The 25,948-nt window shown below is 35.7% G+C and overlaps 1 protein-coding gene across 6 annotated transcripts in view; it reads left to right on the top strand.

Moving 5' to 3' along the window:
• Positions 1 to 24,984, top strand: part of LOC149806525 (TLC domain-containing protein 4-B-like) — a 93,607-nt gene extending 68,623 nt beyond the window's left edge. For all 6 annotated transcript variants that reach the window (XM_089954192.1, XM_089954190.1, XM_089954188.1 and 3 more), the window contains 4 exons: positions 4,513 to 4,571; positions 7,257 to 7,351; positions 8,755 to 8,828; positions 13,553 to 24,984. In XM_089954192.1, coding sequence (XP_089810318.1) covers positions 4,513 to 4,571; positions 7,257 to 7,351; positions 8,755 to 8,828; positions 13,553 to 13,862 — 538 coding nt within the window. In that variant the 3' untranslated portion in view covers positions 13,863 to 24,984. The remainder of the gene's footprint in view (positions 1 to 4,512; positions 4,572 to 7,256; positions 7,352 to 8,754; positions 8,829 to 13,552) is intronic.
• Positions 24,985 to 25,948: the final 964 nt, after the last annotated feature.

Genomic DNA, 25,948 nt, shown 5'->3' with positions numbered 1-25,948 from the left:
TTTTGCATAAATATGTTATATATCGTTTTCCATGATAGCCCAAATATTAGCATTGATATAACAACCCTCTTCTACGAAGAGGTGAAAGTGATGACATTTTGTCAAATCATGTATGACATTCCATTTGCTATCGATTACTTGATAAATATTACGTCAGAATTGGTATAAGGTGATAGATGACGTGCTTAATCGGCCAAAGGTTATTATCAAATCCCTTCAGTGAAGGGTGGGGCAAGGGGCAAATGTTGCCAAAAACTGAATATTTTAGACAGTATCATCTCAATGTTCCATTTTAAATCAATTGTTTGATCAATTTTACATTGATATTGATGTATTGTTCAAAATGACAACCCACATTTTGCAAAAGATTAAGACCAAAATACCAACTATTTTTTTTATTAAGCTGACAATTTGGCTAATATTGGACATTTCTTACTGTCAGTTTCATTTCGAATTGATTTCTTGAAAGAAAGTGGCATAGCATCCCCTACAACCTGGGGTGGGGCTGAATGAGACTTAAATACCATCAAACTTTATTGGTAGTGGGCCCTATCAATAAGTCTTTGAGAGTGCAACACAGGGAGCATACTAAGCAGGGAACCACACTAACATGGTGGTGGCAAAGCGTAGCTGATTACCAGATGGCCTAGCAAACTTTAAACATTGTTAGATCGAAATTGTGAGTATTAAAATCATTGTCTTTAAAGACAAGATCAAACTATGTCGTTGATAAAATGTGACATGGTACTTGCGATTTGCATTGCTAGTGGCATGAGTACACAAATCTAACAACCTATATTTTCAAATGTTGTAGAGGAAAAAAAAAAAAACAGTCGTATACTGGTTATAATAAAAATACAAAAATGAAAGAACACAAAATTTTCCATATTTATATATTCCGAGAACTTCTGGAGTTTTATTGTATCATGTGACTACCATGTTGATATGTGCTCTCTGCTTGATAAATCAGACTGGCCAGATTGCTGGTTTTTACATAAAGTATCTGACTTTCCTATAATTGAAATTCTGTACAGCAACATTACATGTATAAAGGAGTTTGTTGTTGATATCACATGACTATTTGACTTTCGATGTCGTCATTTGAGATTTGTGAAGTCATGGGACTAATAATGCAGCTGGTGAGTACTGGGTCAGGTTTCATCTAAGGCGTAGTTTCGTCTTGTCTGTCAGCAGATTAACGACATAATGATTATAATAGTTGCCATTTCTGAGACAATAAATCATTTTCCTATCGATTTCATGCAGGTACGAGTCGATATAACATAAGTTTAAATTTTCTAGACCCATTGGTAAGTGACTACCATATGTCACTACTGCACGGTGGCGGCAAATTCCAAATGTTCGATGTGCAGTCACAATGACCCCACACCCCAACCTAAATGTCCAAATATGAAAAATGGGGTGAGAATATTTGGAGGAAACTTGGATTAGAAAATGGACTGCTATTCATTTAAAGCCAGATTTGTAGTCCAAATTGTTGAATCTCAGAGCTGAAATGAGAAGTTGTCGCCCCTTGTATTATATATTATAGGAGCCCCTGTATCAATACAGGTTTGGGGATTGGTTTAATGAATTACAAGAAGACAAGTTGATTTTAGAAAAAATTCAGTCCTTGTTTATACAACAGTATATAATTTTGAAGGTCTTTTGTCAGAATTTAAAGCAACCCTTTTGAAAATGTTTTTTAAATGATGGATTTTTAACCAGATTGTCTTAGGAGATAAGGTTGTTTGAAAAATCTTGTTTGGGATTTAATTGGCACAGATAAATTCAGAGATGACTCTTCATTACAAGACAAGATTCTAATCATTTGCGATTATTGTTGTTTTTTTATACTGTAATGGGAAATGTTACTTTCTGTGAGATGCATATAAAATTGCTATAGAATTCTTTAGAATTAAAGGTTTGAAAGGAACAAAACATAATTTATGTTCATTATGTTGTTCCCACTTAGCAACATAATGCAGCAAAATAAAGTTAGAATTTTTTTCTGTACATTGAATGACTTTACATGCCAATTTGTAGGAATATAATCAAACTTGTTTCGTGTGATACATTTCATGGTTTTGTACATATCTTTTCTGACTTCGATGTTTTTGGGGAGTCTTGAAAGAGAAACATCTTTAAATATAGAAAATGCATGTTTGATAATCTAAGATGTTCTTTAATTCCATTCATTAATGGTCATATGCGAACCTTGAAAAATGTAATTTCATCCTGGAAAAACCCTGGAAATGACCTGGAAATTTATCTTCAGAAAAGCGTGGGAACCATGTATAAGTATGGGACAATCTTGTTATTGCAACAAGTCCACCAGTGTTGGATGGATTGCCATGAAACTTGGCGTATGTTATGTTCATCATGTGAAGATGTTGGTACATATCAACAATGTTTGTTAGAGCTTTTGCCCATTTTTAACTAGTAGGTCAACACAGTGTATGACACAGTCTTGTTAGCACAACAGTCACTAGTCCCCCAGGTTTTTGAATTGCCATAAATCTTGGTAAACATAGCTATCACCGGAAGATGCATATATCATTAAATTATTTTGTGTCCTTAATTTGTATTATTGCCATTCTTTACTCATAGTTAATACAGTGTATGTTATAATTTTGTGAATGCAACTATTGCAGTTTTTAGCGGAGTGCTTAGTATATAATTAGCATGGTCAGAAGAAGATATGCATGTTCACAAATCACTGAACTTTTTCACAAGAGCTATGCTTTTGTTTTTAATATGGACTCCCCTCTTTCATCATGTAGGAGTTGGTTGTGGGAAAGGTGCAGGTATATTTATGTGAGCAAATTGCTCACAATTTCTCTAGTTTCTTTTTCAGATATTCTACAGTTGAGTAACTCTGTTTTATTATATCACTAATTTGGGCCTTGCATGGGGAGGGCTATATCTTAATCACCATTTCTATCGGTCTGCCTGTCTGTTTGTCAATTCATACTTCTTGTAACCTCCATAACTCTGCAACTATTGCACACAATTGGATGCCGTTTTGGTTAGTGTAAAGCATATATCTGTTCAGGTCCAATTTTGACATAGTTAATCTTTCTTCCATCAGTTGTTACTAAAGCAGATTGTTGTAACCACTGCAGATGAGGGACCATTCCATAATTTGATGCATTTGGTGTGTGCATACAGTATTCTCACTAGGTGTTGTTTGGTGTGTGCATACAGTATTCTCACTAGGTGTTGTTTGGTGTGTGCATACAGTATTCTCACTAGGTGTTGTTTGGTGTGTGCATACAGTATTCTCACTAGGTGTTGTTGGCTTCATTATTGACACTTGACATGATATTATCACTTTGTGATGTGCTTGAATCAGTGCTTCAACACATTCTAATGCAGTTTGATATGAACATTGTCTTCTAGACTTAAATGTGCATTTTATGGGTTTGTCTCCATTTTAGACCTAATAATGGCTTATGTCAAAAACTTCTTGTCCTCACACTGAAATTTGGAATGTTGCCTGATATCAGCATAGCTCATGTTCTGATGGAGTAAGCCAATCATTGTTTTATGACTTAGATGTACCTTTTATAGGTTTTGTGTCATCTACTTCAACCTGGACAGGGTTGTGGCCCTTCAAGATTGATTTCATGTCTTCAAATGCGATGTTGCTTGTAATCATTCAACCTTAAGGATTTCACGCATTCCATGCCATCATTTAGATCAGTCATGACAGCTGAATGCCCATTGGCTCCAAATTTTGCTTTCCCAATACAAGTTTCTCTGTTTAAGGCCCTATGGAGCAAGCTAGTGAGTAGAGCCTCTTGTGATGCATTCATCGCTAATACTGTATATACAGCTCAAGTTTTAATTTATGCCAGTAAAACCTTTATTTATGCCAGCAGAACCATTATTTATGCCAGTAAAACCATTATTTATGCCAGTAAAACCATTATTTATTCCTGTAAAACCATTATTTATGCCAGTAAAACCTTTATTTATGCCAGTAAAACCATTATTTATGCCAGTAGAACCATTATTTATGCCAGTATAACCATTATTTATGCCAGTATAACCATTATTTATGCCTTAAAGTCATCAGATACTGATTTATCCATGTCCCAAATGCAAACAGCACAGACCTTGATCTGCTATTAGGTGTGTGCCATTAGCTTGGAATATTAGGGTGTACAAACTTACACTTTGGGGTCACATTATTCTACAGTAGATCAGGGCATGGCTGCTGGCATTTGTATGTATGTTGCACATAAACTAAAAAGGTACAAGAGGATTTTTTTTGCTCAGTTATGTATTTGTACTGCTGGTAGTGTCCTAGTGAATGTTTTGTATGACCAGGATATATAATTAATACATGTCTTAATGAAGGTATGTTTGTTCTGTACACCATTGGAGGTATAACTATGGTGTCTATGGAGGTATAACTATGGTGTCTATGGAGGTATAACTATGGTGTCTATGGAGGTATAATTATGTTGTCTATGGAGGTATAACTATGATGTCTATATTTTTCAGGTGGGATAGCTCCATGGTAAGAACAAGCTGTGCTGTTGTGGTAGGATATATGACTTCCGGTAAGTAACTGAGTATAACAAAATAATTTTTTTCTGACTTGCAAAAAGTATCATCAGAGATGACTACTATTAAGATTGTCTGCCTGTTCTTTTGCTTCTCTGGAACTTCATGTCATTGACTAAAAGAGCTTATGGTATGGTCTGTTGTCCATCACCTTGTATGGTCTATTGTCCATCACCTGTCATTTCTGACTAGATCGTAAGGCATGGTCTATTGGTCCATCACCTGTCATCTCTGACTAGAAGACCTTTGTCATCTCTCTGTCCATTAGCACAAGTTTGTAATAGCTACTCTTCCTAAACTAGTTGGGGGATTGCCTTGAAACTTTACATACACGTTCATCCTATGGACCCCATCTCTCTAGGCTGTAATTGAATTCTGCTTATGATTGGGAATATGTGTACAGATGCCAGATTAGGGAAGGGGAATCAGATCATTATCCCCCTTTTTCCTATAATACCACTAAATTGATACATGACATCCATTTTTCCTTTAAAGGGAAATGATTGGTCTTTCTCATGCATGCAGACATAGACTTTATGATAGAGAGGTTAATATTGTAATCTGTGTGCTGACATCACATTTCACAAAATTAGGTCAAAAATGCACGAGGGAGCAGTCCTAACCCCTAACACCCCAGGAGGGTTGAAGATCACTCTTACCCTTGTGCTGAGTCTGCCACTAGGGACAGTACTTTAGTTCCATGTAAGAGGTTACGGGTCAGGTTCCCCTTACCCCAAAGTCTTCTCTGTAACAGAAGGAAACTGGGTCACAAACTCTTGCCTCATTGGAGCAAGTGCAGGATGAGAATGTTATGTCCATATATTCTCACAGGTTTGACAGAATAGCCTTGTGTGGCACATTCCCCTTTCAGGTCATCCTCCTCCTCCCAACCAGTGTTCAAGGCAGTAGAAGAGGAAGAGATCTGGTCTTTTGACAAGGTGTTTGATGAAGTTTACCGTCATTACTCAGGATCTATGTCCACAACCAGTAGGCTGATAAAACTATAAAATTATCTTCAGCTTGGAGAGGCTTTCTGGGGCTACCACCTGGCCAGATCTTGTTACTTCCTCACTTGGTTATGGTCCAGGCACTTTGTTAAAGGTTTACTTAGGGCCAAGAATTAGCTCAACATTCATAAGGGGTGATCTGTGTCCCTATCTGTGTCCCCTCACCTCTACATTAAGATCATTTGTCTCACCTCCTTCTTGGCCTCTAAATTCCCCAACCACCACCACCCACTGTTGATGCTGGGACAACAGTTATAGTGGATATTTTAACAGGGACCTGGATTTGTCTTCAAGTTGAGACACTAGGTGTTAGAACTACAGGCTTTAGTTACAAAAGTTTCACAGACCAACTTTTTTCCTGCAGCTTTTAGCCTGCTGAAGGAGAAATCTGTCACCAGTTACCTTTAAAAGCACTGGCCAAAATATCTAAGCATGTTTATACATGCCCATGGCTTTATCAGTGAAGCATATTCACTTCCGCAGGAAGTTGCCCTGGAAACTTCCCAAGTCTTGCTGGAGCACAGTAAAAACTTACTGAGGGCTTTCTCCCTTGAGGTAGAGGTCATCTTAAGAGGACTCATTCCCACCATGACTTCCCACAGTTTGATAGTCCCATATAACCAAACCCCAGAAATTACTTTGTCTGATCCAGATTTGTATGGTTGCAACATTAAATAGAGATATAGAGGCTATTTTTGGATACACCAATTACACATTTACCATCTGATAGAGCTGAATGGGAGTCCAGGCATTTTTTATGTTAAGGGTAAAAGGAGTTTACCCTTTCAGGGGTTGAAAATTACTGTCCTACAGTTGATTCAGGGCTAACCAGTGTTTTGTTTTGTTTTTAATGAAGATAATATCCTATGAAGAATATTGCTGCTTTGTTCATTAAGGGATGCCCATACCCATACATTAAGGGATGCCCAAACCCATACATTGAGAGATGCCCATACCCATACATTGGGGGATGCCCATACCCATACATTGAGAGGTGCCCATACCCATACAGTGAGGGATGCCCATACCCATACATTGAGGGATGCCCATACCCATCCATTGAGGGATGCCCAAACCCAGACATTGAGAGATGCCGATGCCCATACAATGAGGGATGCCCATACCCATATATTGAGGGATGCCCATACCCATACATTGAGGGATGCCCAAACCCATACATTGAGGGATGCCCATGCCCATACATTGAGGGATGCCCATACCCATAAATTGAGGGATGCCCATACCCATACATTGAGGGATGCCCACATCCATACATTGATGGATGCCCACACCCATACAATGAGAGATGCCCACACCCATTCATTAAGGGATGCCCATACCCATACAGTGAGGGATGCCCATACACTTACATTGAGGGATGCCCATACCTTCCATGAGAAGTTCTGTTTTCCATCTGTTTTACTCATTCAAATGCTTTACTCGCACTCTTCAGTGCTAATAAATGCTTACCAGTGGGAGAGCTGACTGGTCTCAGTTTGTAATTATTTACAGTAATGTTAGAATAGTGACAGAATAAGTTTGAAAAACAATCTTTAACTTGACTTTCAGCTTTTTATTTCTGTTATAGCAAGCTGGGAGTTTATTTTAGATTGGTAATATTTGTACTACAAATGGATTTTTAGACCTTTTTCAACCCCAGAATTTCTATTTCAGATGCAGTTTTGATGGCCATCCACTATAAACATATTGGGGAAATATTCTATTTCTTCCACCACGGAGCCTCAATTTATGCTTACTACTATGTAATGGTAAGTTTGCTTATTTGAACTCCATGGGATCATGCAGCACAACTGACACCCATTAAGTTGTGGTATATCCTGAATTCAGTAGGTTTCAAAGACAGTATGATCAGAGCGTTACTTACAGACAGTATGATAAGAGCGTTACTTACAGACAGTATCATCAGAGTGTTACTTACAGACAGTATGATCAGTGGCACTTACAGACAGTATGATCAGTGGTACTTACAGACAGTATGATCAGTGTTACAGACAGTATGATCAGTGTTGCTTACAGACAGTATGATCAGAGTTGCTTACAGACAGTATGATCAGTGTTACATATAGTATGATCAGTGTTACATACAGTATGATCAGTGTTACTTACAGACAGTATGATCAGTGTGACTCACAGACAGTATGATTAGAGTGTTACAGACAGTATGACCAGTGTTACTTACAGTATGATCAGAGTGTTACTTACAGTGTGATCAGAGTGTTACTTACAGACAGTATGATCAGAGTGTTACTTACAGACAGTATGTCCAGAGTGTTACTTACAGACAGTATGACCAGAGCGTTACTTATAGACAGTATGATCAGAGTGTTACTTACAGACAGTATGATCAGAGTGTTACTTACAGACAGTATGACCAGAGTGTTACTTACAGACAGTATGATCAGTGTTACTCACAGACAGTATGATCAGTGTTACTTACAGACAGTATGATCAGAGTGTTACTTACAGACAGTATGACCAAAGTGTTACTTACAGACAGTATGATCAGTGTGTGACTCACAGACAGTATGATTAGAGTGTTACTTACAGACAGTATGACCAGAGTGTTACTTACAGACAGTATGACCAGAGTGTTACTTACAGACAGTATGACCAGAGCATTACTTACAGACAGTATGACCAGAGTGTTACTTAACAGACAGTATGATCAGTGTTACTCACAGACAGTATGATCAGTGTTACTTACAGACAGTATGATCAGAGTGTTACTTACAGACAGTATGACCAGAGTGTTACTTACAGACAGTATGACCAGAGTGTTACTTACAGACAGTATGACCAGAGCATTACTTACAGACAGTATGATCAGAGTGTTACTTCCAGACAGTATGATCAGTGTGTTACTTACAGACAGTATGATCAGAGTGTTACTTACAGACAGTATGATCAGAGCATTACTTATAGACAGTATGATCAGAGTGTTACTCACAGACAGTATCATCAAAATGTTACTCACAGACAGTATGATTAGAATGTTACTCACAGACAGTATGACCAGAGTGTAACTTACAGACAGTATGATCAGTCTTACACACAGTATAATCAGTGTTACTGAACGATTCTGACAATGTAAAGTTAATGGGGAAAAAAATGAGCATATAATAATTAAGAAACATTCCCTTTTTATTTTCAGACATATGGTGTTCTGCCATATTTTGCCAACTACCGATTGATGGCAGAAATTTCAACTCCTATTGTCAATCAGAGGTGAGAAATGTCAAGAAGTGTTTTTTAATTGTAAATTTATCAAGAAATCTTTTTCAGCAAATTCATTGCCTGCAGAATCTTTGAAAGAAGTACTGGGCTATATGAAAATGGAAATTTTCCTGCTGTACTATATTTCATGTAACTTTTCGTGCACAAAAAAATATTATTAATTTCACTGTACAAAACATTATATGTAAAATGAATATTTATCATTTTGTGGTACTGACCGTGTACGAAAAATAAAGGGATCATACCTGAACAAGTTATATGGAACATGCACTACTTGTCAACCTAACGGTACAAACGGACAAAGTAAACATATATTTTCTGCCTCATTCTGCTCTCAACTCAAGAATCTAAATACAAAAAAATTAAAGTACTCAAAAAGATTTTTGTTGTAATAGTGAATGAGAGAGTTAGTGAACATGAGAGAGGATTATGTCTCAGTGTACAAGCTCATCTGCATTTAGAGCATATGTAGCTGTTATGTTGTGTAATGTTGGCAAAATGATTAAGATGGTTTGAACATGTATTAGTTACCGGTATTATTTATTGGTAAATTTTCCGCAATGATACAAGTCCACATTGTTAAGAAATTAAGTGCAACTTTTATTTTTACAGCAACAATAATCTCATTATCAAATTGCAATAAAAACAATAAAAACTTGAAGACACGTTTAGTTAATGCACGTGTGCATGTGTTTGTGTGTGTGTGTGTGAGGAAAAGAGAGAGAGATGAAACAAAAATTTTTCAGTGTACAGGGCCGTATTTGTTAGGACAGTTTTTTGTTATTGTAGCTTTTGCAAAGAGAAAAAAGGCTATTTTCAGTTACCTGATGATTTTGATAATCTTCATGTATCTACATTCCATTATCAATAAACACCACTAAATTAATAATTCGTTCTTAGTTTAATTACAGTCTACATTGTCACAACAACCACATGGCAATGCAGTGTTATTTACAAGGACATGGCTATACCATGCTGAATAAATGGGGCTAAGTGCCTTTCCTAAGGACATGGCTATACCATGCTGAGTAAATGGGGCTAAGTGCCTTTCCTAAGGACATGGTTATACCATGCTGAGTAAATGGGGGGCTAAGTGCCCTTCCTAAGGACATGGCTATACCATGCTGAGTAAATGGGGCTAAGTGCCCTTCCTAAGGACATGGCGATACCATTGCTGAGTAAATGGGGCTAAGTGCCCTTCCTAAGGACATGGCTATACCATTGCTGAGTAAATGGGGCTAAGTGCCCTTCCTAAGGACATGGCTATACCATTGCTAAGTAAATGGGGCTAAGTGCCCTTCCTAAGGACATGGCTATACCATGCGGAGTAAATGGGGGGCTAAATGCCCTTCCTAACGACATGGCTATACCATGCAGAGTAAATGGGGGGGGGCTAAATGCCCTTCCTAAGGACATGGCTATACCATGCAGAGTAAATGGGGCTAAGTGCCCTTCCTAAGGACATGGCTATACCATGCGGAGTAAATTGTGGGCTAAATGCCCTTCCTAAGGACATGGCTATACCATGCGGAGTAAATGGGGCTAAGTGCCCTTCCTAAGGACATGGCTATACTATGCAGAGTAAATGGGGCTAAGTGCCCTTCCTAAGGACATGGCTATACTATGCGAAGTAAATGGGGCTAAGTGCCCTTCCAAAGGACATGGCAAGAAACTGACTTAAGTGAACAACCAAATTTCTTTTAGTACTCACCTAACTGTGAACATTGTTGACTTTATATACTATAACATTATGTGATTGTTGACTTTATATGCTAGAACATTATGTGATTGTTAGTGTTGGTGTTATTAACAGCTGGATGCCCTTGTAAACCAAAAAATAAGACCCAGTAAAGTTGTAGAATCTTTCATTAAGTTGAAATAATCTTAAAACAATATAATTGAAAATCACTTGTGTCAGACTGATTTCATCAATTTAATAAAATAAAATCACTGTGTTATGTACCTGCTTTAAATATAACCTTTGCATTTATTCTTATTTTCAAACTATACTGTATTTATTATTGGTAACTTTACAGTGATTTAAGGACAATTTGATGGCATCATAAGGTTTGATTTAAAGACAATTTAATGGCTTCGTAAGGTGTGATTTAAAGACAATTTGATGGCATCATAAGGTGTGATTTAAAGACAATTTGATGGCATCGTAAGGTGTGATTTAAAGACAATTTGATGGCATCGTAAGGTGTGATTTAAAGACAATTTGATGGCATCGTAAGTCGTGATTTAAAGACAATTCGATGGCATCATAAGGTGTGATTTAAAGACAATTCGATGGCATCATAAGGTGTGATTTAAAGACAATTTGATGGCATCGTAAGTCGTGATTTAAAGACAATTTGATGGCATCATAAGGTGTGATTTAAAGACAAATTGATGGCATCGTAAGGTGTGATTTAAAAACAATTTGATGGCATCGTAAGTCGTGATTTAAAGACAATTCGATGGCATCATAAGGTGTGATTTAAAGACAATTCTATGGCATCATAAGGTGTGATTTAAAGACAATTCGATGGCATCATAAGGTGTGATTTAAAGACAATTCGATGGCATCATAAGGTGTGATTTAAAGACAATTTGATGGCATCATAAGGTGTGATTTAAAGACAATTTGATGGCATCATAAGGTATGATTTAAACACAATTTGATGGCATCATAAGGTGCGATTTAAAGACAATTCGATGGCCTCATAAGGTGCGATTTAAACATAATTTGATGGCATCATAAGGTCATACCATCATAAAAAAAGTCAGGCTTAAAGAAAGCACTTCCCTGGTGTCAGTGCCAAAAAGTATGGTATTGTTGAGGCTAGAAAATCTAGCATTGGACGGTTGCATTTTAGAATTGTAATTGTCTGTCCAGCTAGTAATACTTTAGCAACTGCCCCCCCCCCCCCCACCTCCATTCCAGGTTCCAGTTGCTATTTGAGATTTACTTCTGCACATATAGAACTGTAATTGTGTTCAAGACATTAAAATGAGATATTAATCCAAACATTAATGCTTTCATTTATGTCTCTGATAATTCTCATTTATAAAACTTTTTCTCAAGCAGACAAATGTACAAATAGCAGACAAGCTAAACACAGTAGTAAGAAATCTTTCTGTACTGCCAGTGATCAAATAAGTCTCATAGAATGTGGACCTTGAGAAAGGTTACACAAATAAAATCAGTCTCAGCTGATTTAGTTAAAACAACATGTCTTGGCAATTGGTTCTACTCAGATAATATCTGATACACAAGACTGACTGATTGATTTGTGGAGATGTGTTACAGTTCAACATGTGAACTCTTTTTTAGCATTAGCGAGGGAACAGTGCTACATTGCATGGTAAACATCTTGATGCTGTCAATTATTGTCCATTTTTTGTATGTAAAGGGCAGATTTCTTTATTTAAAAAACAATATGACTTTTGTAACTAATTGCATAGTATTGCTTTGCTAAAGTGTAGTGAGTGAAATAGGTCTGAGTGATTGGAAATTTCCAGCTTTTTTCCAACACTTAGCACAGTTTTAATTTCATGACAAACTTACCTGTTGAGTTTTCAAAGTAAAGACTGGAAAATCTGGTATCAAGTTGCATTTGATTTCATTTTCACCATCATGGTAACATCAGCCATTTTCACATGAACTTAAACTAATAGTGAGAAATTCAGAACAAGTTTTCAAATGGTATTCAATGCCTTCCACTGCCATATTGCAAGTATTCTGTCTTTTATATAAAGCAATACTTGTCATTACAATATTTACTTGTGCATGAAATATGCCGATAATAGTATTGCATGGGTGACAGGACACTGTCATGAAGTATGCTGGTAATAGTTACAGCAAATTGTCATGAAGTATGCTGGTAATAGTTACAGCAAATTGTCATGAAATATGCTGGTAATAGTTACAGCAAATTTTCATGAAGTATGCTGGTAATAGTTACAGCAAATTGTCATGAAGTATGCTGGTAGTAGTAACAGCAAATTGTCGTGAAACACATGGTACACATCATTTTCGTGTCCTGGCCACATTTTTACTCCAATCACCAACTTCTTATCCTACTTTTTGCAAAAGTTCACCTGTCTGTTTGCAGTTCAGATCTTAGACCAAAGAATCCAAAAATCCAGACCCAAAATCCATTTCCAACAACAGGCAAAGTTTTGGTGAAAATTGGGTCACAGAAGATGTTTCTGCCCTATATTGTGCAGTGAGAGTAGAAAGTCCAGATTATTTTAAATCATTGTTGAGATACATCTGCTCTTCTATAAAACCACCCACTTTGGTGTATCTTAAGTGATCTTGATGCTACAAAACTCAGAAGTAAGGTACTAGCTCCTGATGCATAAACGTGGCACAAGAAGTTGATGAGTTAAATTACTTATCATATTTTGTTTGGAGCTTATCGTTTTGTAAATTAAAATACAGATAGATGCAAAGAAGTATTTTGTACAGAGTTGTTTTGTGAAATGAATTGCAGATAGAGTCAAAGAATTATTTTGTACAGAGATACTTTGTAACTGAAGTGGAGATAAGATGCAAAGAAATATTGTGTTCAGAGTTGTTTTATAATTCAATTTATACAATTATGCGCTTTCCATTTTTCATATTAAGTACATGTAGTTGTTATTTCAGTCATATATGATTTAGTAATAGTTTTGACTATAAAGCTTATTTCTTGTACAATTAATGCATGTATGTTTCATTCTAGATGGTTTTTCGATGCCTTGGGCTATCCCAAAACACATCCAGTCTACATCAGCAGCGGTGTTTTGATGACGGTGACCTTTTTTGCAGTGAGAATTTTCACGATGCCCACCTACTGGCACAAGGTTTACTCGGTTTATGGCACTGAAGACTTTCTTCGGCTGGGTCACATACAGCTTGTTTTAGTTCTTACATGTTTTGTCCTTGACCTTCTTAATTTGGTCTGGTTTTATAAAATGTGCAGGGGCGTTCACAAAGTTGTCGCTGCCAAGTTTGACAAGAATCGAAATATCACAAACCTTAAGTTGGAGTAACTGTGATTAAAACTAGGCCAACTGAGAAACACAAAATCCATCATCAATTAGGAATTATTTTAAACTGAAATTTCTATTGCATACAGTTAGCTTCGGAAACAGTAATTTGAAATTGACATTTGCAGATGAATATCTCATTGCATGTACAAAACATAGGCAAATGTTACAGAAATTGTAGGCATTTTATGTGGCTGTGATTTCTTATCGATAAAGCCAAGTTTGATGATTTTACTTAAAATTCCTTGTGTAATTGTCATCTTTTCAGTACATCTATCTGACATTGTGTCTGCCCATTCACAGTTCTTGTAACCAGCGAAATCTATAACTCTTTCACATAACTGGTTGGTAGGTGAGTTGCCTTTTACACATAGATTTAATTCTTTAAGTCCAATTTTGATAGAGTTGGCCTAGCTTGGGAATCATTCAGTATTTTATGATGCAGTTTGATGGGTACATTTTTTCATAGACCTAAATGTTCCATTTAAGTGTATTTGTCTATATGTTCCAATGCAATTTGGTATGTACATTGTCTCATAGAACTAAATTTTCAATTTAAAGGCATTTGTTTTATATGTTCCAGTGCAGTTTGGTGTCCACATTGCCATGTAGACAGAAATGTTCATTTAACGGTATTTGTATGTTCTGATGCAGTTAAGTTGTGTCATTGGCCTGGATGATCCTTTTATGGTTTCTGTTCTGTCAGCTACATTTTGGATAGATTTATGACCTTTGACAAATGGGATTGTAACCTGTATAGCTCAATAATCATTCGACAGTCTGCTTCAATTTGGTATGAATATGTCCTCTATGGCTTTGGTCATGTCTACTCCATTTTACACAGTCAATTTCTCTTCCTTTAAATGTTGCTTGCAATCTGCATAATTCAATGTCCATGCAATGTGTTATGATGGAATTCTGTAAGGATATTGTCTTAGACTTACATGTGCCTTTATGGGTTTTGTCTCATCTATACCATTTGGGACAGAGTTATGACCCTTGTATCAGAATTTAATATCTTAACATTGGATGTTGCTGGCATAGCTCAAGAACCACTGAACATATTCTAATGCAGTTGATGAGAATTTTTTTAAATTGACTTATATCTGTCATTTATTAGTTTGTCTCATCTACTCTATTAGAGTTACAGCCCTTGTAAATCATTTTCGTATCTCGACATGGGATGTTGCTTGTATTGATGAATGTGTGGACCTCTTGTTGACTAAGTGAATGCTAATCTCTTGACCCACACCTTGCAAGTTCCAGATAAGAAAACGTGGGCAGTCAATGCCCTTACTATGGACTACCATTCTAAAACCTTGCTATGGACTAAAACCTGGGCAGTCAATGCCCTTACTATGGACTACCATTCTAAAACCTTGCTATGGACTAAAACCTGGGCAGTCAATGCCCTTACTATGGACTACCATTCTAAAACCTTGCTATGGACTAAAACCTGGGCAGTCAATGCCCTTACTATGGACTACCATTCTAAAACCTTGCTATGGACTAAAACCTGGGCAGTCAATGCCCTTACTATGGACTAACATTCTTGATCCAGATGTCTGTCCTTTTAGCCCTCTGATTTCCCCAAGACTTGTAAAAAGTGAGTAAATAAGATATCTAATACTGGATGCACTCCCTTGAGTGGGAAAAATTATGATCAGCAATTTCCCAGTCAGGCATCTGACCTTCTGAAGATAAAATTCTTTCAGTTAGTATAAGGCAATTTGAAATAGTTGTCAGGTTTATATAAATTAAGTTGATGTAGGAAAAATCACTCCTTACATGGCAGTGGAAGGTACATACTTCTGCTTAAGCATACTGATCCAAGAAGCCAGTGCATTACATCCAGTATATATTACAGATCCACTGTACGATTACCAGGGATTTTCTGCTTCAATTTTTGTGAACCCAATATTAGTGGTTAGAGAGACATAATGGTCACATTTCAAGTAGCAGTATCAGTGTGATCAACAGTTTGTTAATGTTTTTATTAAAATTATTCATGTGCATGTATTTTCAAGGTCATTATAAAACTAAGATCATTTGCTAGGTCATTTGCATTTGCATTTCAATTTTTATTAAAGATTTTAAATATGCTTGCACTTACTATACTAGTTGATGGATGTGTTCATATTTTGAAGTAATCAGTATGAAACTGAGACAGTACATTTGCAACATGCTCGCTCAGCCTTTGACCTTGGGATCAAGGACACATGTATTAATTACACCGATGATTTGAGTGTGGTCTTAACATGCAGGCCCAGACCTTATCTTTGGTTTGCTGTGCAACTAAAAATCACTCAGGAATATAAAATATTTTGTCCTGTGGGTTTTTAATGGTTAAATTTTGCACCATATACACTGATTTTCTATGGCATTATTATCAGGATAAAAGACTCTTCATTTATTTCAAATTTATCTTTATGCCAGAGTTTTTCTAGTCGGGTTTATTCATTTCACAGTGAACTAGAATTTCACCAGCTTGATTTATAACACAATTTCACACAAAAAAGAGAAATAATTACTAAGCTTTTCCACACTCATGACTATTTTGTTAGCTTGCTATGTTATATACTGTGTTATATACTGTGATATGCTTTAACAGTATTGTTGCCTGCCATCAGTTGTTTTAATGATATTGAAAAGTATTTCAGTTACATTATCTGACACTTAATGCTTTTTTTTCATGTTCATAAAGCATGAAGTATCAAGATTGATTATGTGGTCTTTAATGTTTTTCTTGTTCATAATGTCTGCATTTATTGATGTGCTTAATACCATAAGTATTTCACATGTTCAACTAATATATACATTAGTTGATATGAATTACCACAATTTTTTCTTGTCTACTGCCCCAAACAACTTCAGATGTTTATTCTCTCATTCAGACTGGTTGAAGTAAATGTTATTGGCCAAAAAAGCCAAACTCAAAAAGGTGATTAATTATTTTAAAATCTGTCTCTTGGGTCAGTTTAGCCATTTTTGTATGCAGGTGAAATAGAAATAAACAATACAAATTTAAGAGCTTTATTATTGTCAACGTTTTTCTTATTGCATATTGTTTGATACTAATATATATGAGGATCGTTAACTCCATTCCCAGCCCACCATTTCCAGTGTAAACTCTTTTCCCAGTCTCCCACATTGAACTTGTTCCCAAAGCAAACCCTTTCCCTGCCCAACAAGGAGGATTCATTCCCAGTTGTTATGTAAATGGTGTTCCCAGTACACTCTAAGATTATAATGTAAATTCATTCAAGGAACAAAATAAGGTCCATCATGATAATACTTGTAAACCACATTGCTCCTATATTTCATAACTAAATAAGAAAAAAGCCTTCTTTTATTGGCAAAAGATGTGAGAATGCATTATTGTAATTATTTCGTTACATTTAAGCAGAACATTTGAAAATGAGAGGTGAAAGATGAATTTAGAATTTGCATACAAAATATTGGTTTTTGTAAATTGCTTCATAAACTTTGTATACAGGACACAGGAGTAAAATTTACATTAACGGAATCATGTAATGGAACATTGTATTGCTACAATACATGGTCAACAAACCTGTCCAATAAAGCCTTTTGTATGCAGGATACATGAGTAAAATGTACATTAATGGAACCATGTATTGCTACATTTTAACTGAAAGATTTTTTGGCCATATCGATACTTGAAATTTGAAAATCAGGGTTAACTTAAGTGTAGCAAAAAGAAACTTTTTGAGTGATATCCTTCACTAATCTTGCTATCATAAAATTACAAAATGATACATTCATGGAGGGGAAAGATTGATGTATCTTTTGGACTATGTATATGATTTGTACTGTATATCAATGGTGGGGAAACATTGATATATCATTTGTACTGTATATCAATGGAGGGGAAATATTGATATATCTTTTGGACTATATATCAGTTGAGGGGAAACATTGATGTATCTTTTTGACTGATTACCAGTAATGGGGAAATATTGATGTATTTTTTGTACTGTATATCAATGGAGGGAGAACATTGATGTATCTTTTGTACTTTATATCAATGGAGGGGAAACATCAATGTATCTTTTGGACTAATTAGCAGTGGAGGGGAAATATTGATGGATCTTTTGAACTATATATCAATGGAAGGGAAGCATCGTATCTTTTGGAAATAATATTACCAAAATGTTAAATCTTGAAAATAGAACAAGAAAATATAAATTGATTTTCAACACAACTGTTGCAGTTAATTTCAACCTGTCTGCTCATTCAGTTAAGTTTGTTACCTGGGGGCACATTTACCTCTACTGTTCCTTTAATCTTACTGCTCATTTGACTTCTAGGAACCTCATTTGCATAGTAAAAGGAAATGGTTGAAATTTGGTAGCTTTCTGGAGTTTCCATTCCTTATGTTATGTACTATATCTTATATTATAAATCCTGACATCTGATCACACAGTTTAGTATTCAGTTTTAGCTTATTTATTCATCCGTTTCTTGTTTTCACTCTGATTGGATTAGTAACATTCTGTTACAGCATAATGGTCAGTGTATATTTTCATTTACTACAGATTAAGGTCGACTGCATTGAAAGGGGCTTTGCTGGATTTTGTGTTTTGCCTGCTTTTTCTCCTCCAGATCTGGAAACAGATTATAATAGATATGTGATTTGTTGAAATATTATGTTTTATTTGTCACCAAGTCTTATAGGTTGAAATGGAATGATCACATCTTGCAAAAGAGGCTTGTGTGCTGCAGATAAGGGACAAGTGTGTGTTTTATTTCTATCTCCAGTTATAAATAAAACATTGTAAGAAATCCTTAGACATGAAGATAGATTGAATTTTTTATATGGACTCTGTGATGGTTCTAATATAGATACCAAAAATGTGCTTTTCTTATAGAATCCTTACCACATCTTGGTAAAGTACATTGAAAGAGGACTTTTTTCCTTTTCTTTCTAACAGTTTTGTACATGTAACAAGATTTTATGAGATACAGTGTTTCTTATAAAACATTTTTAATGAAATTTCAATTGTCACCAGTATTATACATCTTCATCTCCTATTTTCAAATTTAAATTACTGACAGCATTATAAATGTAAAGATCGAATTGCTGATCTCATTAACTCCTTAACATACGTACACAGTAGATATAGGTCATCTATCACTGATGTTACATTTTCTTTCAGTTTTCAGATGGCTCTTTATTTCTAATGGCTATTGAGAAGTTGACTGAAAATGGGTTCTGGTCTTCTGTGCCAGCTAGAGAATTTGGAAGTTCTTGTTCTTTTTCATAAAGAACTATTGCACCAAGTATTATAACTAAGATGCTTGTTGTCTGTATGAATATCGCCATGCAAACTAATTTAAGGATAAATGCAACAACATTATTAAAGTTTTGGCCAGTCCGACATAGTGGGATAAATCTTGCACATATTCATGGATTCTTCTTCATGCCTGGAAATGATAAATCCCTTGAGTCTGAGTTGGAACTTGAGATTTTGATTTTGTCGGTCACATATGATGTGGATTTTGAAAGCTTGTTTCTGATTGGTTTTTTAGCAGAAACTCGTGATCAGAGTTGTGATGTCCAGGCCATAACACTTGCTTTTGCCATTTTTTTTTGTGCTTCTTAGTTTGACAGGACAAGCTTTTGAGTAGTTAAAAATTGTCTTTGGACAAAGTGTAGAATAAGCTATTTAAGGCATAAATATGGAAATAAAGAAATGAAGCAGTGATAAAATTGAATTGTGGCACATGTGCAGAGAAGAGCTGCAGTAGCAGGTTGGTTAGCCTGATTGAAAATGTGCATGTTAGAGCCCTACCATATTTTCAGCTCATGTTGGCTACGATGCTGTTTTCTTTGGCAAGGCAGTTTTCTCCACTTGCCTTGGTACTTACTAAACAATTTGTGTTGCAGTGCCATAAAATACAAAACCAAACCAAACATTTGCCAAGAAATAGTAAGAGAGTAAGCAAATATAGTATAACATTCTATAGAATTTGGTTTAAACTAAACTTGATTTTAACTAAAGCACACAACCATTGTTGTTTTGACTCAGTTGTGCACAATAACTTGGTCTCTACAATGTTTCCCACCATCTCTTCTAATCCCACCACTTTTAGATGACCAAGCATTACTTTATTAGCACAGTTGTTTAAACACAGTGTTGAGCGCCTTTTATAGAAGCTTTTATAGAACTGATGGTCGATTGCGTAAATGTGTTAATACATGTGACAGTTTTCTTATATGAATTTTCCTCTCTAGTCAATTCTATTTTGTACTACCTATTGTTCTTCAAAGAAGTGAGCTAATATTGTGTCATGATTAGAAAAGCATACCTGGACTGCAATGTAGTGCAGATCAGTTGCATAATTACGACTAACTATTGGTGGTACTTATCTCCGATGTAATGAATACACTCATTTCTAGATTGGTGACTTATCAGATACCTTTTTTCAGTTCTGTGTAATTTGCCATGAAAAGTGTAGGAGCATTAGGAGCTGTTGTGGGTCTCCAAATTCAGTATTTTATGATAATATTGACTATAATAAAAGCCTGTGCATGTCTTAGAAAAATAGTACATAGGACTGAGTTATCCTAGAAATGGAAGTCTCCACAATAACTTTATATTTGCATATATTATGTATGGGCATTAGGTCAAAAAATGTTCCCGTGTTTTAGTCAGCATAGTGATCAATGGCATCTGTCTATCCACCATCTAGATTAAAGTCAATGGTAAAGTATTTACCTCTACTGGTCATACACCAGTAGTTTATGGGCTGACCATTTGTACCTCATCTCTCATCTGACTTCCATTCCTTCATTAGCACAAGTTAGTTATTGCTATTCCCAAAACTGCATGCCAAGAAACTTGACACATATATATTTCAAGGTCTAGTTTGTCCAAACCGATAATGATGCTGCTGCTAACAGCAGCCATCTTGAAAATCTTATCACTACTTCTCTTGAATGGATGGTTATTATCAACATGAGGTTTTCATGAAAGACTTCTTGTAATGTCTGGTTGTTCCTAAATGAAAATGGTGCAGATCTGACATCCATCTTGACAATATTTTTTACAGCTCCAGAATTGAAAATTATACCAATATCGGGGTTTTTGCCAAAAGACTATTGATGACGTCCTTTGGGTCCCAAATTCATATGGTTCTGTTCGGACAGCTGCCATCTTGAAAATGTTATCACTGCTCCACCTGAGTAACAGATAGTAAAGTTACCATGAACTACTCATGATGTCTAGCTGATCATAAATTCAAGTAGTGCTGATCTGGCTGCCAATATGGCAACACCGCTCAGGTGGCCTATTGGTTAGAGCATCCGAATCGGTTGCAGGAAGTCGTAGGTTCAATCCCCGGCTGAGTCATACCAAAGATTTATAAAAATGGTACTGACAGCTGCCTCGCTTGGTGCTCAGCATTAAGAGGTTAGTGTTAAGACTGGTCGACCTGGTGTCAGGATAATGTGACTGGGTGGGACATCATGCTACATGTCTGGAGCATGATGCCTTAGTGTTCGGCATCACTATAAACTGCCACACTGCAGACATCATAGCAATATGGCTGAAAAATTGTTAAAGCTACATTAAAAATCCAAGTCACACACACACATACACACACACACACAATATGGCAGCAACAAATGCCATGTTGAAAATCTTGTTATTGCTACTTCTCCTGGACTGAAATTCTTATCAGAAAGGGTTTTTCACTTACAGACTTTCATAGGGTGTCTGGTTTGTCTTAAATAAAATTTTGCAGTGGCCACCACAGTCACCATCTTGAAAGTCTTTTATCACCAACTCCTAGATGGAAAGTCATATATATCAAGGTCTTGTTTTGACCAAAAGGCCTATTATGATATAGTTGGTATGGACATGACATCCGTTAATGACCACAAAGGCAGACAAATTGAAACTGAAAATCAACAAAGGGTTTTCATGAGAAGACGAATTATGATATCTAGTTGCATGATAATGGAGCTGATATATCCTCAGATATGGCTGCCTCAGTAAACGCATTGAAAATCTTGTCACCATTTCTTCTAAATGGGTTGTCCTATTAGCATGTTTTTTTTTGGCCAAAAGTCTTTTAATGGGGCCCGGTCCATCCTAAATAAAAATATTACAGCCAATATGGCAGCCACTGTGGCTATTTCTTTTCTGACTGTATAGCCCTTCAGAGGATCCGGCATTAAGGTATTTTACTTTCTTGCTAAATAAAAGGCTGTCTCATCGAGAGTTGTCAAATATTTAAGTAAAATGCTGTGCCTCAATAATTGAAATTTAAAATTTTTAAAGAGCATAAGTTTGTGTTTAAAAATGTCTTCAGTAATTGGTATTTTCCAAGCATTCAGTTTCATTAAAATTGTAATGCCCAAATGGACCCCATCATCTTTTTGCCTTGAAAATGGTTGATTTTATTATCGTTTTATTTTTAGCTATGATCGATTGCATTATTTAATACTGCTTCATGCCATTTTTGAATAATCTGATTTGGTACAACAAAGTCTAGGTCTAAGGAACACCCCCACCATTTATCACTAAAATGTGTTTCAGAACAACGTAATCATGTTGAGATTATAACTTTGTTTTAATTTCGATATAACTTTGTTTTAATTTGCCCCCTTTGTTTTAATTTAAACCCTTTGTTTAATAAAAATGGTTTGGAAAAATGGTCGACTTGTCAGTCAGTACGAATCATCAAATGGAGGTAGTTTTAAAAGAAAAAAGCAAATAAATTATCATAAACTTAATCACTGTCAGATATTTGAAAATAGGACAAAATATCAAATTTATTTTCTTATTTAGGTTAGAGTTGATTGCGACATATATCATTGCTCTGCAGTATGAATTAGGAAATTAAGAACAAAAGCATTGGGTTGCTTTTGATGTAATGAGTAACAATGTTGCTTGATAATTAGAAATGTTTATTTATATATTTTATAGTCATTGTCAACAACCTACCTTATTCCACTAAGAGTGTTCCAAGATTCAGGAAGATAGAGTGATATTTTGTCTATTGAAAGCTTCAAGCATTACTGAAAAAACTGAAGGAGATATCATACTTACTCAACATGATATATAGTTACATCATTTTATGTTGTGATTTGTTTCAGATTTTATTTCTATGCATAATTAGTATTTGTTGTTGTAAAAATGATTCTCTGTAGCTCAAAGTGCAATATTTATTTACTTATCAACAGCAGTTTATGTTTTTATCAGCCTAAGAGGCCCTGAACTGCAGCACCCTGATCCAACAGTCATGTTACACTGTGATCCAACAGTCCTGTTACACTGTGATCTATCAGTCATTTAACACTGTAATCTAACAGTCTAATTAATACTATGGTCTAACAGTCATGTTACACTGTGATCTAATAGTCATGTTACACTGTGATCCAACAGTCACGTTACACTGTGATCTGTCAGTCTTGCAACACTGTAATCTAACAGTCTAATTAATACTATGGTCTAACAGTCCTGTTACACTGTGATCCAAAAGTCCTGTTACACTGTGATCTGTCAGTCATGTAACACTGTAATCTAACAGTCTAATTAATACCATGGTCTAACAGTCCTGTTACAAATTTGTCAACTTAAAACTCAGACTCAAGCTTAGAATCAAAAACCTTTTGACAATCTGTATCTTGAACTATAATAAAGTTGGAACTGCATAATTCAGGATTGTCTTCAATTGAGTTTCCTTAACTTGGACAGTCTGAATAAAATTAAAGTTAGAAAGACGTACTTTGCATGATGGTCTTTTGGATTCCTTTTCATAATATGGACTGTCTGAATTATAATAAAGTTAAAATTATAGAATTTCAGAATTGTCTTTGCTTGATACAGCTGCAGAATTTCATGGAACTACATGTGCTCCAAGCATCATTTGATATTTTGGGTGTTTTGGGGTGGAGCTTGACATTTTTGCTCAGAATGTTTTGAGAATACTGGACTTGGTCACTTGGTCGGTGCTGTTCATTCTGTTAATAGTTTTCAGGGCACAGCCTAGAACCTTTTTATCTGCAAGAATTATGTAGGGTTGTTGCTGCCAGATTCATCTGTTACGGTCATTCTCTAGTTTGTTAGGTGATGGGAAAATTTATCAGTAGTAAAGAATAAAGAACCAAATACTTTGACCGCTTTGCAGAATTTCATGTTTTGTCTGTGGTTGATCTCAAGGCATACTGATTTAAAACTGGATAAATGGGCATGTGTGGCTGAATGGTCTAAAACACTTTTGTTTACAGATCACCCATGTATTTAACCTCTGGAGTTAAAGTCTTGGCTCAACCTACATGGTTATGTGAGAAATCTTCCAGTAGGTTGGTGGTTCTTTCTGGGTTCTTCCTTCAACAATGATGCTGGCTGTCATATATAGCCTGTATTGTATGCCAAAAAGTGGTACACCATGAAATCAAACCAAATCTAATTGAAAATGAATCATTTTTGTACTCATTTGGATGTATGTCCCAAACAAGTAATGTCCATACCACCAGCAGTAGTATGGGTCTGCACAACCTGCTATACTCCTGGTACAGTTGGATACATATTATATATAAGGGTTTGCTTGGCATGGTCCTTTCAGGTATACAAACAGAGTACTCATAATTCCAGTCCTGCAGTCAGAAGAGTCATTTAGATGTATTTATGCTTGCATTGCCTCATTTTGTGCATTGCCTAAACTGGCAATTAGTACATCATAGGTATATCATCAGACATTCTTGTCTATGATACTATTCCATGTTACATTAAATGCCTTCAGTTTTGTAATAGATACATTTTTCAGGTTTTGCAAAAAGTTTAAAAGTGTACTTCTTTTAAATGACCAAATCTTTTAGCTTTATCAGCACTTAGGTGACATTTGATGTAACTTCCAGTTTTGTCTGCTCATCGCATGAGAATGACTATTAATGATAAAGATGTATAAAATGCTTATATTATTATTTTGTCACAAGAGTGCATGTGTTTTGTTGATATATGTATGGTAGTTGAATTTTTATAATTAGATCAATTCTGGCGTCTTCTAAAGTTTATTTATTTTGCAAAATTCTCAAAATTGACGAGCATGGTGGCTGTAAAGGACTTAGTATTAATAAACATGGTTAAAAAAAAGACTTTGTTGATCTTTTCTTGCATATCTACAGCTTGAGGTGCGCTTTAGATACTCAGTTCATTTTGATTTTAATTCGATATAATTCTCTTAAATATCATTGAATCCTGGTTTCTTTTTTTTTTAAATGTTGCAGTTTTGTTCATTGTTACATTTATCTGGAAAAGTTTATTCTTCTAATGGTTTTTACATTAATTTTATTTTGACTTTAAGAACTCAAAGTTCAATTGGCACAATATTTCTAAGTTTGTACTGACATGCTGATAAATACTAAATGTATATACATACTTAGAAAGACGAATATTTTTTGTTATCTTCCATGGTGCAAGGGATAAAGGATCGTTTGCATGATGAAATGTTTTTGCCTAAAAGATATATAATTATTGTGATATTAAAAGATACTGTATGATTACAACGTTTTTGTTGTATACCACACTGCCATATATTATGCCAGTCTAGAAATTGTCAACATCTAAAACTTCTACTATGCCTCTCCCAACCAACCAATGGCAGTTACAATCTAAAACCTCCACTACTATGCCTCTCCCTACCAACCAATGGCAGTTACAATCTAAGACTTCTACTATGCCTATTCCTACTTACCAATGGCAGTTACAATCTAAGACCTCCACTACTGTGCCTCTCCCTACCTACCAATGGCAGTTACAATCTAAGACTTCTACTATGCCTATTCCTACCAACCAATGGCAGTTACAATCTAAAACCTCCACTAATATGCCTCTCCCTACCTACCAATGACAGTTACAATCTAAGACCTCCTGTACTATGCCTATCCCTACCTACCAATGGCAGTTACAATCTAAGACCTCCTGTACTATGCCTATTCCTACCTACCAATGGCAGTTACAATCTAAGACCTCCTGTACTATGCCTATTCCTACCAACCAATGGCAGTTACAATCTAAGACCTCCTGTACTATGCCTATTCCTACCTACCAATGGCAGTT

The sequence above is a fragment of the Sinohyriopsis cumingii genome, chromosome 1 (assembly GCF_028554795.1).
Source record: "Sinohyriopsis cumingii isolate HCF-2022 chromosome 1, ASM2855479v2, whole genome shotgun sequence".
NCBI classification, from domain to species: Eukaryota; Metazoa; Mollusca; class Bivalvia; order Unionida; family Unionidae; genus Sinohyriopsis; species Sinohyriopsis cumingii.
Note: the sequence above shows the minus strand (reverse complement) of the source record. Positions and strands in the feature narration are given on the sequence as shown.